General features: G+C 38.1%; 1 protein-coding gene across 2 annotated transcripts in view; it reads right to left on the bottom strand.

Moving 5' to 3' along the window:
* rttn (rotatin) overlaps positions 1-14,978 on the bottom strand; it is a 41,743-nt gene extending 26,765 nt beyond the window's left edge. Inside the window, exons 1-22 of one of the 2 annotated variants that reach the window (XM_077509322.1) lie at positions 14,809-14,978; positions 14,283-14,470; positions 14,022-14,211; positions 13,832-13,921; positions 13,348-13,441; positions 13,074-13,188; positions 12,367-12,529; positions 12,012-12,174; positions 11,746-11,930; positions 10,655-10,770; positions 9,448-9,603; positions 9,165-9,377; positions 7,964-8,076; positions 7,767-7,893; positions 7,502-7,627; positions 6,119-6,235; positions 4,505-4,644; positions 3,771-3,942; positions 2,492-2,591; positions 1,859-1,944; positions 1,303-1,420; positions 1-97 (exon numbers count right to left, since the gene is read on the bottom strand). In XM_077509322.1, coding sequence (XP_077365448.1) covers positions 1-97; positions 1,303-1,420; positions 1,859-1,944; positions 2,492-2,591; positions 3,771-3,942; positions 4,505-4,644; positions 6,119-6,235; positions 7,502-7,627; positions 7,767-7,893; positions 7,964-8,076; positions 9,165-9,377; positions 9,448-9,603; positions 10,655-10,770; positions 11,746-11,930; positions 12,012-12,174; positions 12,367-12,529; positions 13,074-13,188; positions 13,348-13,441; positions 13,832-13,921; positions 14,022-14,211; positions 14,283-14,470; positions 14,809-14,839 — 2,900 coding nt within the window. In that variant the 5' untranslated portion in view covers positions 14,840-14,978. Of the gene's footprint in view, positions 98-1,302; positions 1,421-1,858; positions 1,945-2,491; positions 2,592-3,770; positions 3,943-4,504; positions 4,645-6,118; positions 6,236-7,501; positions 7,628-7,766; positions 7,894-7,963; positions 8,077-9,164; positions 9,378-9,447; positions 9,604-10,654; positions 10,771-11,745; positions 11,931-12,011; positions 12,175-12,366; positions 12,530-13,073; positions 13,189-13,347; positions 13,442-13,831; positions 13,922-14,021; positions 14,212-14,282; positions 14,471-14,808 lie in introns of those variants that run through there. The other variant, XM_077509321.1, reaches the window with a different exon arrangement.
* Between the last annotated feature and the right edge of the window lie 3,678 nt (positions 14,979-18,656).

Genomic DNA, 18,656 nt, shown 5'->3' with positions numbered 1-18,656 from the left:
CATGTTACCGTGCTGCTTATTTCATCAAAGAGCAGCAAACACATTAGGACGGCAGCCTCACCCCGGTTGTTATTGTTTGCCTTCATGATTAGAGATACTATGCACAAGACAGAGCATGTAACCCAATTTTGTATGTGCTGCACAATAATTACGGTGCATCTCATTCTCAGTAAATTAAAATATCAAGGAAAAGCTTCATGCCTTTATAATTCATCCCAAAAGAGTTCCAAAACATGAACACACACTTTCAGGTAGCCAAACCAATATAAAAAATCATTTTTAATCCTTTCTTATATAATTCTGTATTTTAATTTCTTGAGATGGTAAATTTGGCGTACCGGTATTTGTTAGTTCCAAGTATAATGAGTAGGGGTGTCCAAACGAATGTGTTAATTATTAGTTAATTTAAAGTTCCTTTGTGTTACTTCTTACTCTTTTCGTATTCTTTTAGGAGTTATCTTTCAATATCTATAATGTATTTAGCAACATATTTACGAATTTACTTTGCAGGTTCCTTTTGTCCAAATTTTTTTTATTGGCTCTCATGGAATTGTACAACTGTTCCTAATGAAGTGTCCAGTAAGGATGTAACGATATCCAAACGTCACGATACGATATTATCGAAATATGAAGCTCACGATAAGATAATTATCATGATATTGTGGGGAGGCTGGCGATATTTAAAAAAGGTCACGATATTGTTAAAATAAATAAATAAATAAATAAATAAATAAATAAATAAAAAATAAATAAAAAAAGAGCTCACACTAAAAAAAAAAAGCACAATATTGTCCTTTTGCACATAACAGCAAGGTTATGTTATTCTTCTTATTATTATTATTATTTATTTATTTATTTTATTATTACAATGCTATGTTGTTAATGCACGCACGCATTGAGTTCCTCCACATATTGACTTGCGTCACAGGCATATTACGTTCCCCATCATCTGACAATTAGTATAGATTTTAAAACATAGAAGGGCCAAAACGTCCCTAATAGAAATTAAGTTGAACTAAAAAACTAGCCACCAGAGGGTGCTAGAACTGCACAAATGGAAATCAACCTGACTTTTTTTTCTTTTTTTTTACAGATGTGTTGCATTTAAATATCGTGAACATGACGATATTGTGGCAGTTTTAAGATCACGATATCGCGCTTATTGTTACGTCCCTAGTGTTCAGTGAGTATGCCATAACATGACTTACATTTTTGTATCCAAATGTGCCTATGCGCTACCCCACATTCACAGCAACAAGCGTACAGAATTTCGTAATGAGATGTCTTTCTAAAATAATGCACCTCGGAGCAGAGTGACGAGCAGGCGGTTGCGTTGCGCCAGGCTGCTCCTCAGGGATGGATCAGCATACACCAGTTTTCTCAGGATACACACGCAAGGTTCCAACATGCAGTCCAAACTCTGTGCAGAGGGACAACAAACACATTCAGTGGCAAGAAAATGAGCAGCGGTCCTGCACACTGTACAAATGAACTCTTCTAGTGACACCGCAGTGCCGCGATGGGACAAATAGCACCTGCAGACAGCTAATTCTGTCTCCTTCAATGTAGACAAATACTGCGTCTGATTCAAGGCCTGGAGGGCGAAAAACACAGCCTACCGGGGGGGCCTGTCTGACACTGTTAATACGGGCCATCTCATCCTTCTATCATCCACGCCTCAGTGGATCTCGTCGACATCCACTGGCAACAAGTGAACTTACATGCGTGCGTGAATGAGGTCATACAGGGGAAGTTATTGTTGACTGCACACAACCAACCAGGATTCCTCCGTTTCATTCGATTGAATCACTGCAGTGTACGGTTGTGTATTATTTTCTTAAACAAGATTTGAGTTTACCTTGTTACCGTTGACAGTGTCGGTGAGGAAAGAAATAACTTTGTCAGTTATTCCGAGATTCTTCAGGACTGGATGCATTGTTGTTGCTACAAAGAAGAAAGAGGGAAAAAAAATACACAGGCTATAAATGTATTTTTAAAAACAAAACGTAGTGGGAAAGCTGTGACATAACCCAAAGTGTTCATGTCTTTTTCATGATATCATCCACATAGATTTCAAACACAATTCCTGAAACAGGTTCAAAATTTGATTTGCTCAACCTACTAAAGTGAAATCAATGGATGTTCATGTCACTTCAAAGAAATTGTGCCCGCAGAGAGAAGTCAGTTGGATCACCTCATAATTGTTTTCAACCGCACTGTTTGAAACTTCAACAAAGTGATGAGAGCGAGATAGAGTGTGTTGTGAAACCAATTTAGAAAGCAGAAAAGTAAAGTAAGCAGGGGCCAAGAAAGCAAGCAGTCAGCAGCTTTTCTGGAAAAACATAAACGCTTCCCCCGGTTTGACAGCATTCAAGGCATATGGTAGGAAACGCCGATGTAAACTAAAAGGTGATGTTTAAAGAGTTTATGAGAATTACAGAAAAGAAGTGTAAGGAGGTTTTTTATTTTATTTTTTTTAGAGAAAGCTCACCCTGCAGAACCACAGACAGCTGCTCGGCAGCCGATCTTCTTAGAGCCACGTCAACAGTGTCTGAAGACAGCATGGAGAAGAGCTTCTCCACCGCTTCCACCTTAACATCAAACATCAACAGGCATTCGCCACAACTTTACGGTTTGTATAAGGATTGGAACTGAAAACATTTCTGAATCAATCGTGGGGGAAATTAACAATAAAGTTTTGTAGTTAGTGTTTTTGTGTTGTTGTGAGATAAATTAAACATTTTTTCATTTATGGTACTTTTCCCCAAAATATTACCAAGACTGTAAAAATGATTTAAAGGGGAAGTCAACCCCTAAATTTTCTTTACAATATGTTTCAAGGACCCCCACTAGTCTCAACACGACATTCTGTTTAATATTGAGTTTGTGGAATATGAATTAATCTTCATCTCTGGTGGCGGCCATTTTGCCACTTCTTATAGACTGAAAATGACATCACAGGCAAGGCTCAGGTAATGACCAATTACAGCTACCCTGTTTTTTTTAGTTTGGTCATGTGACATTGGCAAGATGAACCGTGATTGGTCATTGCCTGAGCCCTGAATAACTGTGATGTAATTTTCAGTCGACAGCAAGTAGCAAAATGGCCACCAACTGAGATGGATAAAAACAGTTGGATTTTGCTGCTATATCCATATTTTACATAATATTAAACAGAACGCTATTTTGAGACTGGTAGGCCCGCATAGAACATATTGTAAAGAACATTTTGGGGTTGACTTGCCCTTTAAATATTACCTGCATTGTTTCAAGCTAAAAACCTTGAAACAAAACAAACAAAAAAAAGACTGTTCAGGCTATAGATTGGTGGAGTTATATGAGTGCGCCAACACCACGACAGACTAGATGTACAGTACTGAAGCCAACTTTGCTAAGCCAGTGAAACTCACTCTGTTCACTTTCCAGGAGTCTGTCTCTGTATTATGGCCAAATTATAAATTCAAGAAAAACAATTGCAACAGAGAAACAGACAACCTGGAAGAGTCACGGAAAGGTATTGAAGTTAACGTCTTGGAAATTGGAAAATTGGACATTTAGATTTTTATTTAAATGTATTATTTATTTTTGTATTTTTTTGTATTTATTAGATTTATATTTTTTTGTAATTTATTTTTATGAATTAGAAAACAGCTGGTTGTAAGTACTGAAGCATTAAACAGTTGGACTTTTGCATTCAAAAGTTTAGAGAAGGTCAAAGTTCAGCTGTGAAGGTTATAGATCATTTTAGGTTCATTATCCTGAATTCATACCTTCAGTACAGACTTGCTGTTTGTGTCAAGACTGACGTTCACCAGGTATCTGATGCAATATAGATTGGGAAGCGAAGAGGTCACCGCCTGGTCCAGCTGCGGCCTGATTATTTTAGCATCGCCCGCTCCAGTTAGGTGAGCCATGATGTGTTGAACTGCTGCTATTCTCACCCTGTTTACAATGAACACAGAGAGCACCTAATTGAAAACCCACCCAAGAAAATAATCATCTGCTCACAGCATGACCACATAAATCAACTTTAGTGTTGTCAAGAAATAAGCTTTTTATCTTCATTATGACGGTACACAAGCCGCTTCAGAGGCAAAATACTCCTCACATAATCGCTAACAAAAGCGTCAAGCAGCGCAGACAAATCTGTTATGTGTTCAAAATTCAGCGGAGCTCATCGACTGGCCGGCTGTGAATTTCCATTTCCATCAATATTCATAGACTGGGACCGAGTAGCTGTTTTACACAGACCTCGCAAAGCATTTAGATGACTTGATGAGCCGGTCGGCCGACAGCAACAGACTGTAATAATATGTCCATCACAAAAAGTCTCGAGAGCTTGTCTGGTTTGCTTAAAAAAAAAAAAAAGACGCCGAGAGCCAACTAATCACTTTGTCTAAGCCGAGGAACAGAAGTACCATGCCATTAGCGCACACACATCCTGGGCAGAAATATGGCACACACAGACGCACACGGGGAGACACCATTAGAAATGTTGACTCACGTGGGCTGTCTGGTGAAAAGAAGTTTGAGAGCTGCTTTTAACTTGGCTGCGCTTGGAAACGTGTCGTCTCTCGCCACCTCCGACATGTCACTTAGCAGCAGGACACAGCTTCCCAGTGACTCCTCGGTGCTGGCATAACCCTGCCTCACACACGCACGCACACATTTTCAAACAAACAGTCTTGGCAGACAGTGAAGTGAACAATGGGGAATTCCTGCTAAGCAGCACAAGAATAAGTCAAATATGCGTCACTTTGATTAAGGGTGGTTTACATTTTGTCACTAGCTGACAGGATGGGCACATTTGTGAATGGCGCCCTTGAATTAAATCATGCTCGACAGCCTTGTCACAATCACATGCATATTTATAAGGGATTTTCAGGCTTTTGGCTGGCTGAAATGGAACAATTAATAACAGCAAGCAGCCCCTCGCCCAAAAAGGAAACTATGTAAATGAGACAATAACTAAATATTGCTCTCTGGCAGCTCAATAAACAGCCTTTGTTGGTCCACAAATGCTACATTTGCACTTTTGATCACAGTTATTTTTGATTATGGGGGAACATTCAACACCCCCCACCCAACTCTCTCCTTTAATATGAGATAATAAATTCAGAGCACTATAGGGCTTTGTACGCAAGAGGATTAGGCCAAGCGAAGAGAAAAAAAAAAGGGTTGGCATGATTCTGACTTTATTTTCAGAATTCTGATTTTGAAATCGGTGATGATTCTCACTTTAATGTGAGAATTCTGACTAGTCTCAGAATTCTGACTGTTAAGTGATAATTTTGACTTCAATCACAGAATTCTTTAAAGTGAGAATTCTCACTTTATAATCAGAATTCTTACTTAAAAGTGAGAATTCTGACTTTAATCTCAGAATTCTGACTAATCGCAGAATTCTAACTAAAGTGATAATTTAGACTTTAACTCAATTGCTCCCAAAAATGTATAAATACTTCTACTGTAAATGTATTAGTGTCCCAAAGACGTATTTATCCGTTTTTTTTTGTTTTTTTGTTTTTTTAATGCTAGAGCATACAGAAGGCTTTGATGCAGCCTCTCAACTGCAGAGAATGGGTGACAAAAATGGTAGCAATTACAAAAATTACCTGCATGAGGCAGCAGAGTAAAATAGATCAACCAGGGCCATGACGAAAACAAGCTGTTCCCCCACAATTCTAAGCAGATTTGTGAATAATGATTAAACTTAGCTATATTCTCATTCTAATTACTGCAAAACGGAAACAGATAGAAACATTTTTTTTTTCCTGATGAAAGAAGAGACTCTAATCTTTCTTTTGGTAGGTTCCATGTTTTGATAGCAATAGAACACAATATTCTGTGGGCCTTGCAAAGAAAATCCAGTAAAACAGCGGGGAGCGAATTAGGTTGCTTCAGGGAGAATGGCTGTGATTGAATGAGTTAATCACAGAATTCTGACTTTATAAAGTCAGAATGTGAGAATGAAGTGAGAATCCTGACAACCTTTTATTATTATTATTTTTTTTTAATTTATTTATTTATTTATTTTTTTGCTCTACACTGGCCCTAATCCTCTTCCGTAGCTTTGTGAGGTGTGCAGTACAAATAGAATTTTGCAAGAGCACAAAACCTGTAAAATGGCGATGACCCGGGAAAGTGCGGCAATGAATCTCTCCCAGGTTGATGTTGTCATCATCAATCGTCCCTTGAGCAGGAATAGTAGGATATCCTTGGCAGCGACATTCACCTGTAGATCACAGGTTAAGTGGTGGAGTGACATTTAGCACTGTGGATAAAGACAGCAGGTAATGCAAGTGACAGACTTTTAAATGTCTAACACTACGTGATGTTGGCAGTTTAACAGCCTTAATATAATGTTGGAGAGCTTTACAAGGCCCGCGATGCACATAACTGCTGCGCGAGCCTTTTGTTTAATTACTATTTCTGCTCACAACCAGGACCTAAACTAACATCCCTAAAAAGTGATGGCTGGCAAGAGTCATTTTGCAGGAATGACCTTGCCCCAGAAACCTTAAAATGGGTAGAATTAACATTTTAAAGGGACACAGTGGGGTGTTACAACAGTTAATTAGACTTACATTTTCAAGGTCACTTTTTAGCTAGTACACCCACAATTTAATTGACATTGTTCACTCATATGGCTGAATGAAATGCATGGGGTGTCTTAAAACGTATGTTATGTTATGTAATGTAATGCACTCATCTAGACACAAAACATGCCCATATTATATAAAATATATTATATTAGGTTATTCATCTCTAAAAAGATACTGTACTCTCACACTGAAATAGTAAATAGTGACACATGAATAAAGTTGGTGGTAAACAAAACAAAGGGTTTGTGCTAATAGTTCATGTTCTACAAATGCAATATTATTCAGGATGCTCTGTGTTTACAGTAGTGGGCCATATATTATTGTAAAGACATTTTTGGGTTGACTTCCAGGGGGTTAACGTTGAAAATTGTACAAATTTACCTTTTCATCTTAGCTACCGCAGCCACTTTCATTGAGATTTTGTTTAAAATGTATGTCAGAGCTCACAGCAGGAACAAGAACTGATTTGACATTTGACCTCAGGTACCTCAGCCATCTTTGCTCTCTCTGATCAAAAAAATCAACTGTGTTTGGCGTACTATGCTAATTACCGAAATGTTTAAAAAAAAAAATAAGATGAGATGAATTTTAACTGCCACAGCTAAAAATAAATAAATAAATAAATATAAGGGTTATATGACTTCTGACCGCAGAATCATCTGCTGTCTTCAGTTGAATTTGGTCAGATTAATGACACCTTAAACCCAGGTCCCTATTATTATTTTTTAATTATTTAAAAATAAAAGGCGTTCTTATGTTGAATGTTTATGAAAGAATGAGTCTAGCCACTGAACCCACTTGACATCTTAAAATGAGTTACGGCATATATATATATATATATATAAACAGATATATAACAGATTACATTCAAAAGACAGACAGAAACGTTCGCCCACCTTCTCTGAAGAATCCTGTAGTCCAAAGGCGCTAATTTCATACAGCACCTTGTGGTGTAGGAGGAAGTTGACTCCATTGCAGCGACCCGATTTTGGTCGTGACGTATTCTGTATGCCGAGACACTCCTGTGGATAGTGTAAATAAACACTAGTGCAAGTCTTAAAAACACTGAATAAATGGAGCATATTAGCGTTTAGTGCGTGACAGACAGTAACTCATTTCAGCACTGACTGCCTGTCTGTCTGATAAGACACCAGCTCTGACCTTGACGACAGTTAATGTGCACATGTAGGTTTCTATCTTGACGAGCAGCAATGGATGAGACAGCAGCTTGAGGAAGACTTTCTGACTCTCAGTCTGGAGGACTGGATTGGGCTGATCAAACTTCCACCTGATGGCATATCACATCAGTTCAAAAAGTAGTCATGTGACGAATATGTGGTGATTAATGTTTAACTCACAAATGGGAACATATGTGAACACATTCCTTGATGACCGGCAAGTGCTCATGAAATGGAAGACCTTCTACTGCCTGCTCCGCTAACTCCAGGAGCTCCGGCCAGTTCTTCTCTCCCTGAATGAAAAAAAAAATGTGCTGGCTGGAATTGAAGTGACTTGTACACTGTTGTTTTGACACAAGTTCCTATTGATAAATGAACACAAATTCCCACAGACGCACTCCAAAATCTTATTATAAATCTAATGCGTCATGCCTAAAGGCAAACGCCCCTAACAATTGACAAAAGACAAATAACCATTTATTGGAAAAAAAAATGTAATACAAGAGGACATCCGGATGTTTTTTTATAAAGTGTACGCTTAGAAAAACTGTTAGTAACTCCGGCAGCAAATAATATATGTGGCATTGGATGTGTGCCTTTAAAGCAGTGTGTCTCAATTTTTGTTACGTCCCGCACAGGAAGAAGAAAATATTTCACCACCACACCAAACTCTCCGCCATGACTATAATTAATATCATTTGTCTATAAAATTGTCCTAAGTACACCTCTGCAGCGAGCGAATAGTCCTTGCACACTCTGACAACGCCACCGCCACCTACAGTATTGTATGTGCAATTACACTTTGTGGTAGCATGGCAAAAAAAAAAAAAAAAAGTTCCTTTAAAAGGATTACATGATGAGTAATGTCACTTTTTTTCATTTCGATCAAGCAGCTGCATACAGGAAGCTTACTTGTAACTTAAATAACTTAAATGCACGCAACACAAAGCAAAAATAAATGAATAAATCAGCCAAGCTAAGGCTCATTATGCTAATAATTCACAGGTTGGGGCATTCATAAGTCATAACACAACACATTAAAAACAAAAATACACTTCTTATGCCTAACATAAGAAGGTGACAGTATCGCTCTCAAAACTCTGGTTCGAACATCTTCAAAGTGTGAGTAGTTTATTTTATCTTGTTATTTTTATTTAACAGTAACTAATTTATTTTTACACTTATGTTAAAATGCGAAAACATAAAACATTGCCTGTACATGTAATAAGGCACCTGGAAATTAAGTCACTCTCACTTTATTTTGGAACTTTAACCAGCATGACAGAGTGGATTGTGTTTGAAATTGGAGGTGTCCCTGTACAGTATAATTCAAGTCAGCGTATATGCGAGCTCATTTTACTGCAAGTATGTGACTTCATACCTCAGTCTGTACCTCCTTGAGGAAGGTGCAAGTGGATTCCATCCAGAGAGCAGCATGGGTCACCCTCCTGTAGAGCTCATGACTATCAGAGTTTAACTGCTCCAAGTAGGCCACTGCAGTCTCTTGCATGCTGGGTAGTGCCATTCCAAATGACTTGTCCAGGCACAGGTGAAAAATAGCCGTTACTGTGTTCTTTGGAACATTCCCACTAGCCTGTGAGATAAAGAATCGTGCATTATTATTATTAAATTAACTATTTACAGAGTTAGGTTAGCACACCAACCTTTTCAAGAGGAAGTATGGTCTGCAGGAATTTCATGATGAAGACTGCTGAGCCTGTGTATGCAACTCTGTGGTGGACTTGAGAACCGCCGCTATTGTCCTGGTGGTAACTCAGGACATCTGCAAGCGAGTCCATGCATGTTTGTAGCTTCTCTTTCTAAAATACACACAGTAACGAATGTTGTTCCATCATGAATGTTCACTTCATAGACATTGCACAGCTAGTGGCTGACAGCCAAGGGAAATGCTTGTTCAATGCCGACATGAGAAATTGAATGTAAAGGAGGATTTGAGTGTTATTTTTGGACAAAATACAGTCGCAGCCATCTCACAATGAAGAAACTAGAGCAGTCTATTCTCAGACACTTTGTTCTGTTAGAAACAGTGATTGATTAATACCAGTAGGGGGCAGTAAGTGTCTTGTTTATTATTTGGCTGGTTAACTTAGACAAGCGCATTCCCATTGGACAAAAAAAAAAAAAAAAGTCTGCCACACAAAACTGCTCTCCACATAAATATGACAAAACAGGCCACAAGATGTTGAATGGCATGTATTAAACAGCAGAGGGCCTGAGGGCATTCTTTCTTGACAAGTGTACAGTATAAGCCCAACAACAGAGGAATCTAATCTTAAATGGAGGGTGAAAAAAGAAAAAAAAAGTGGCATAATACAACTTTTCGATTCTTGTTGTAAAAACTGAAAAAAAAAAAATGCCATCCATTTTCTATATTGGGCCACAAGGAGCTGAAACACCCTGGATTAGCTGTCAATCAAATGACTAAAACATCATATTACTAATTTCTATTTTGGGTTTCATATGCACCCACATACACCGTCTACAACCTGCAGCTAGTCTCTGGGGTTGTCTTTGTTATGAAAATTCATATGGCTCCATTGGATCCAAATATTGGGAGATTTCCCAGTTTTTCCACTGCATGAGGCACTGTTTAAAACCAAAATGGCAACAGAAATCCTTCTACTCACAGCATATTGGTTGCAAAATGAGAAGTAGTGTAGCATTCTGAAATTCATTTTGCCTAATCACACGCATCAAATCCGCGTTGACTCCTGACTAGCGTATGCCGACGCGTTTGTGGCAAATTGCCTGGAGGCAAAACTCAGCACACCAGCCCCCCCCCCCCCCGTTCAAGTGAGGCGCATCCATTCATCTGCATAAGAGGCTGTCACAAGCTGTGTTTTGACTTGCCAGCTCCATCCCCACCAGGCTGCCATCGTCCCAGACCAGTTCACAAATGCTGTCCCCAAGCAGGAGGACGGTGTCGAACAGCAGCTCCAGAACGCGACAGAATACATGCGAACCATCTGAGAAATACAAAAGGATGAGAAGGAATTTTTTTTATTTAGTTATTTATTTATTTATTTTTTTGACAAGTGGATTATTTGAAGAGCTATTTTCCAAAATACTATAAATCAAATCCATTTTACCCAGAACTGCACATTTTAGATAGGGATGTTTGACACCACTTTTTTGTAACGGTCCCAGTACATGCAACTCCTAGCAAAAAGTATGGAATCACCAGTCTTGGATGAGCACTCACTCAGTTTTCTGCTCAAAATGGAGTGATTTCATATTTTTTTTTCTTCAGAATGGAATGATTCCATATTTATTTTCCTGCACTTGCTCAATAAAAGTAACATTTACTGACCAGCACAATGTTTTTTCTTCATTTCTTTTAGTGTTTCTGAAAAACAAGATGTGGCACCTTGGAATGACCTTACGACTGTTTCATGCTTTTTATCTGAGTTTGATCCACAGAATGAAACGTGCTCGTCCATGACTGGTGATTCCATACTTTTTGCTAGGGGTTGTATGTCTTTCTTTTAAAACAGATATCTGTCATTAGTTTTTTTTGAGTGGGGAAATATATCAAAAGTATGGTCCTCGTAGTATCTGTATCAATGACTATGGTACACATTGGTCTGAAAAAAAAAAGGGGTGTCAAACATCCCTATTCATAAATAATGAAGTTAAACAGTAATACTAAGAATGAAGCCAAATAACAATCATATGAGTATTTGTTGTTTTTTTTTCCAGTCCTTGCGTAGTTATTTTTCAAAACAGACCATCCACACATCGCGTAATGCATTCATGGACTGAACCATCACAAAAATATCAGTTAAAAAAAAAATATCGAGAATGAAAAGAATATAATAAATTGGGATCAAATGTTTGCACACATTTGAATGGCTTGGCAAGATATATAATTTTTTGGGGGGCCATTGATCACATTTTGAGAAAGAGTTCCGCGCTCGGATATGTACAACACCAATACTTACCTGTCTTAAGCAGCGGGATAACATGTTCCAGGGTGGCAACAGTGAACTGAGCTAAAGTGAGCTGCTGCAACCCCATCTCTGGGTCATCTTCCAGACCCTGGTCAGGGAGTGCCAAGCGACCCACATCTGGAGGGGGTGTCTGGCTGGCTGTCTGGGCTGCTACTGCACTTCTGTGTGAACTGCCACTCGATGGAAAAAAACAAACATTAGCCACTTATGAATATAGACAGAAAGATGTTAAGGGATCATAAAATCCATACGCATACCTGTTGGAAGCTGCATCTCCATCTTGCCCATCACCCCTGACTCTCTGACCCGTTCCCCCAACCACAGATGGCCGAGGAGAGCACTCTGCTGCTAGGGAAGACACCTGTGAATGCTGGGTTGCCTGTGCTTCCTGGGAATAGGAGGAATTCTGGGAAGCCGTATCTAAATAGCCAAAGCAAAGATAAACACATTTAGAACACAGACTACTCTAGTACTTTAGCTTCTTATTTGATTAAGTGAATCCTGAGTGAAGTACTACTCTTCTTTTATTATTATTCTAAATCTCAACTAGTTGTCACATTACATTAGAACATTAGAAGTGAATTCACAGAAAACGTCATCACATTAACTCACAAGTAGCACCTCCTTGCTTGGCAGAGTGGAAGCTGGGATCTTGATGAAAGCGCAGCCTCTGCCTCAGCCCCACGCAAAGCTGCCTCAGGCAGGAGAGCGCCTGCAAGTGGAGGTAACACGCCTCACCTTTGCCCGACCCCAGCCTCAGAAGGGACAGAAGAGTCTGAAGACAGGAAAAGGCTTCATCAGAGAAGGCAATATTTAATGAAATGAATGATTGAGGATATACAGTATGTGTGAGTACACGTCAGTGTGTGTATTTTCCTGTCGGCCCTACTAGTTTATGAGTTTAAGATGAGATACACTTGTGGTCTTTAAAAACAAGGCTAAAAATCTGATATGAAGAGAAAATTTGTAATAAAGGTCAATCTATAAAAAGAGCAAATGACGTTGAATTATTGATGATGCAATTTAGCCCAGCAAATCGAAGCTAAAAAATACATGAAGAAACTGTCCTTTTAATGACTCGACTTCAGCATGAAAGTTCACTCGCGCTATACTGTTTTAAAAATAGATGTAATATTGTAGTTGCAATGGCGTAAAAATGTGCTTGATCATACTGAGAGGTGTTTCCAGGGTTTTGCGTACCTTACTGAATAGCGTGAGGGTGGCCTCTCATTAAGATTGTGCAGGTGGCAACAGAGTGTATTTTTGGGAACAGGCCAGTGCTTTATGTTGCACCCAAAGCAAGAGTTAAGAGTGCACACCTTTGCAATATTGGGCCTCTGCAAGAAGATCTCAGCAGGGAAGTCCTGCATGATGACGTCACAAAGTAGCTCGCACGTGGTCCGTACCAAGTTGGGGTTGCTGCTTCTTAAAGAACTTTTTCGGAAGAGGTGATATTGAAAAGGGGGCGGGGGGGGGGGGGGGGGGGGGGGACTCCAATGATTGAAAATGTCTTACTATATAATAAATAAATTACATTAGTGCAGAAATTATTTTTTACTAGGCTTTCATTATTATCATACAGATGCCTCTCACCTTTCATTGGATGATAGAATGTGTCTGTCAGTGTTTGTCAAAGTCAACCACGGAAACACAGAGAACTTCAAGCACTTCACAGCCTCCTCGTTCACTGTAAAAATCAGGTGGATAAGATAACACAAAGCAACATCATGGGGAATAAAGTGATAATAAATATACAGTGGAATATCCAAAGTCAAAGCCCTCAAAAGTGGTACAATTTGGAGTTCAACCATCAAATTATCTTAAAAAATTATGCCCACACAATTTGAACCTCTCAAACCATCAAGCAAGACATTTGAAAATCTTGTGAGACTCCAGCTCAGTGAACATCTAAATAATAATTTCACAAATGTTTTGCGTTTTCTTTTGCTTGTGATGGAAAAGTTGATGCTATCTGTCATTTGTCTTTAGATATTTATCTGTCTATAGATAACTGTTCAACTTTGGAGGTTCTATTGTCAGATGCATTGTGCAACAGAAAGTAAAATTAAATAAATACCTGCTATCTTCAGAGGTGGTACATCCCCTTGGTTATGTATACTCTTCTGGAAATATCCCCTTTTAGGAAGATGCTCGTCGGATGGTAAATCTGTGGTTGTTTCAGAGGTCACATCACATAAGTTATTCATAAATTAATCTTTATCATTATTGAATAGATTTGATCAACTATTTGTCCGAGCTTGCAGCACCCGCTGGAATTGTGTTGTGGAGACCATGCGTATAGACGGTGGTGTGACAGGGGATTAGCTCAGGTAGCTGGAACAGCTGGTCCAGGGTTGCGTCAATGACAGCTCGAAGTCTCGGTTCCACGTTAGCAGACAGTTGGGAAAGGAAATCCTCCGCCTCTACATCTCTCAGCATCTGGGCTGCACTTGGATGCTTCATAACAGAAACAAAAAAACAATTATGAATTGAAAAGCATAGAGGGCATAGCCTTCAATTTCATCTACCTTGGATAAAGTCAACAGCAAATCCAGGACTTCCTCTTGCATGGGCACCTCTGGGAAATTGAACCATTCCAGGAGATGCACAAACAGCATCTTTTCTTGAACAATATCAGGGATGGAAATCAGGGAATGCTTCAGCTTACACAGGATGCTCTTCAAAGCTCGAACTCGGATCTCGACCAAAGAGTGGCCTGTTGGTCACAAAAACAAAATACTTAGATTCGAAAAGAAAAAAAATCGTAACTGCATATTGATGTGCGTAGCAGATAAAAGTTCTACATTTATAAATGTTGCTAGCATTGATAACTTTACTGAATTAGCAAACGAAAGCGTTCAAATTAGTTTCAAGTACACACACACACACACACACACACACAAGTGCACGAAATAATAACAACATAAGAACTTTTAAATAACTATAAGTAAAACGTGATTTTTTATAGTTCGGTAGAAAGATGGGGCAGCAATAAATGGTTATATATAAAAACAGCTCACCAACGCAACTTTTCTCCAGCTAACTCTAGCCTACCTGTTTTCTTGATAATGCCAGATAATTCCATATCCCGTCGTCACCGCTTTTCTGGCTGTTTAAATTGAGTGTTATCGAAGACAAGATGGGGTCCAAATGAGTCACTTTAGGGAGTCGAATAAAGTTAATGTCTTTTACTCACATAAAAGACAGCGGACATATATGAACACAGCTACCCTAGTTTGTTTTCAACATCCGCGCCAGCGTCACTCTACTTCCGGGATAGGGTGGGGATGCGTTCACTGCCATCAAATGTGTAGGAGAAAAATACATTTGGGTCTCTAGTCCAGTCAGGTGATCGTCTCTCGTAATAAACATGCTTTTCGTGGAGAAAAAAAAAAAAAAAAAAAAAAAAGTCTACATTTTTTGAGACCTCTCATGAATCCTAACGATAATAACTATAATACAATGTCTTGTATTAACATTGTCAAGCGTTGTTTTAATATTCATAAAAAATATAGAGTATAATAAAAACTGATGGAGAGTCTAACAATTCTGAACATCTCGGCATTTATGGTGTTTCCCCAATCCAATGCAAACGGTTCCTTTACACGGTGAAAACAAACGACATATTAATTGCTTTTGCCTGTGATTAGCAGACAAACCAGGCAGATTGTTATAGTAGTCAAATGACATTTCATCACATTTTGAAATCAATCAACTCTTACAAATTAAATTCCAATCCAAAGTGATGTTCAAATTGTTTTAAAAGGACAGATAAGACCGCCATTTTGACAGAGTGGAGATAAGACAAGACAAGTTGTGACATAAGTTCAGAATTTTTTATTGTAGAAATCAAAGTATTTTATCAAATGATTGTCATATTACAGTACTCGTACAAGGGGTGTGAATTTAGTTTACATTATTCTTACTGATACTTTTAACCTACTTAATCATTATCACCTAGGCCTACTGCTTTGTCTTCTTTTAAAAAAAACTTTCATTTCAGCTTTAACTCCACAAATGTTTGGCACGTCTGGCCTATTTCACATCATCTTAGACACACGTCAGATGTGTATTTTATGATTTGACATGGTGATAATTAACAAATTCAGCTGCATGGATCACGTTTGACGCTCACCTTGATTTTTATTTATCTATTATAAGTGCATGACACTTTCCAAACAGTTTAAAAAAAACATGAATATATTTATTTACACTAAAAGGGTGATTATGAAACTAAATGTTTGACGACGAAGGCTCAAGTGTAAACATCCATAACACCACGGGTTGTCATTCCACAGTCCTTCTTTGCGCTAAAGGAGTCCCAGCGGTCCTGTTGTGGATCTGCAGTGCTGACATTCCTTCTGTTCCTGTCCTCCACTACATTGCCAAGGGTAAGACCAGCCACTGAGGAAGACTGTGACACTTGGTGAAAAGTGTGTGTAAAATAAAATTAAATATTGCCCTCTTTTAAAGCACTGTATAGCCTATAGTAGTTTCTTTCTATACAAAGGTGTCTAATATAAAAGAAAAACGAAATTATGTATACCACCACTTTCGCTAGTTTGTGTGTTTATTACTTTGTGACTCCACAATAAAATGGTACAAATGTTGACAAAGAAGAAAAGGTGTGATTCTAGCCATAGAACGGGTTGCGACATACTTAATTGGATACAGTATCAATTATAAGCAGATGTTAAGATAAGTGTGCAACGGCTACAGTATAAACATTGCATGTACTGTAGAGTTAATAAAGGTTTAATGAGGGCAACTGTTGGCGTCTTCAACAAATAAGCTCACTTTTCCATATTTTTTTTAAGGGAAACATTGTTATGAAAAGGGGCAACTTGGATGTCAATCAGCATAATGAAACAGATTGTATTCAACCTCAAATGCTTCGACACTGTACAGTATTGACTTTCTTCTTTTACTTTATTTCTTTCTTTTTTTTCGAGATGCTGCATGGTTCAGACCGTGTACAGGCTTGTGTCAAGTTGTGCCTGCATTCTGTTTTACTTTCTGGCTTGCAATATCAAGTGGAGTAAACTTTGTTTGTCAGGTCTAATTTGGCTTGTGGTGTTGTGGTGTCCTTGGTGCATCATTTCTGATCTGCCATCCCTCCTTCCTCCTTCTTCCTGTCTTCCTCCACGACCACTTTCCCTCGTGTGCCAGCGTATCAAAAAAAAAAAAAAAAAGGTAGCCTGATGAAGCCTAATAAGGCCGAGTAATTAGAGTGCTGCAGAGAGCCTGTCTGCCCATAGCAGCCCCAAGCAGGTTGGGGAAGGACTGCCATACACTTGACAGTGTGGAAGGGAAAAAAAAACAATGTGATGTTCAGCAGAAACCAAATTAGTCTGGCAGTGGTAAACATCATCCCCTTTAAAAACAATCCTGACACTAATTAGGCAACCAACGTTTAGTTTGCTCTATCAACTTGTAGTTGGAGAGTCAACTTGATCTTTTTCAGAATACAAATTAAAAAGACCTATAAGCACAAGTCACCACACAGAATCAGACTCATAAACCACAAATAAGAAAGTTTACTCATTAGTGAATATTTGGACGTTGAATATTTTAGAGCAATTATTTTTCCTCACACAGCTTCCTTGGATGTACTTGTCCTGTCACGATGTTATCACAGCTAAACCACTCTGGTCATTGTTTGGTTTAACAAGAAATGAGTTGCAGTCTTAGCGACATCAGTTTTCCCCAAACTTTTTCAGCTAAAGACCCAAATTTAAAAAGTACTAAAATACAAAATGTTTTTACTGTCATAATGTTGACATATACTGGACATAAACTATTGATAAATAACACAGAAGGCATTCATTTACCACAAAAAAGATAGATAATTAACACATTCACTGCCAGCCCAGCAAAAATGCATTATTTGACGTCTTTTTCCGCCAATGGCAGTCAATGAGTTAAGATGAGATGCAACCAAAATTGACGGATTTTTAAGCAAAATTTGTCTTAAAAAAGGAAAAAAGGATGCTGCAATATAATCACAAAATATATTGGCACATTGTGTTTAACACATTCACTGCCAGCCCAGCAAAAATGCATTATTTGACGTCTTTTTCTGTCAATGGCAGTCAATGAGTTAAAGATTAATAGTGGCTATAGGGTTAAAAATTCACTATTGACTGTTTACAGTATTGCTATTACATATAACATGATATTTATAAGTAAAATATTTTTTTAATAGATGTAATCATTCTGCATAGCTTATATGTTTATAAAGTTGTATCAACGTATCAGTCACCTTGTTCGCTATACATTTTTAATTTATGTCATGCTATTATAATTTTACAGTAGGTTATTCGTGTAATGTAGAAAAAAGTAAATCAATTGTAAAAATGCAATACTGTATTGTATTGATTGTACGAGCGCTCAATAAACTAAGCATATGGTGAGTGGTGATATGAGCCAAATAAATAATATCCATCCATCTTTGACACTGCTTATCAATAATCATACTAGTAAATAAAGTATGAAAAACATAGTTTCAACTTTTTCACAGGGAGAAAGATAAGAATGCAAAATAGATAAATAGGCCTATCCATGAACATGTCACGTCATTTTATTAATTACATAATTGAGGTTTATGTTTGTTTTAATGAAGTACAATTTTGTGTATTTCTTCCCCTAAATACAACTTGTGTTCGCACAAGTAGAATCAGTGTCGGACTATATTTCAAATTTTAATTTGCACAAGTAAAATCGGGGAGTATTTATAATTATTTTCAAACTCAGATGGAACACAATTGTCCAAAATTACATTGAAAACAAGTCTTTATACTTTTTTATTTTTATTTTTTTTAAAGTAGAATATTATTATTTGCCAAACTGTGCATCAATTTAATGAAGCGTTTGCCTGTGTGTGCTCGCTCCATCCCAATCTG

The sequence above is a fragment of the Festucalex cinctus genome, chromosome 20 (assembly GCF_051991245.1).
Source record: "Festucalex cinctus isolate MCC-2025b chromosome 20, RoL_Fcin_1.0, whole genome shotgun sequence".
Lineage (NCBI taxonomy): Eukaryota > Metazoa > Chordata > Actinopteri > Syngnathiformes > Syngnathidae > Festucalex > Festucalex cinctus.
Note: the sequence above shows the minus strand (reverse complement) of the source record. Positions and strands in the feature narration are given on the sequence as shown.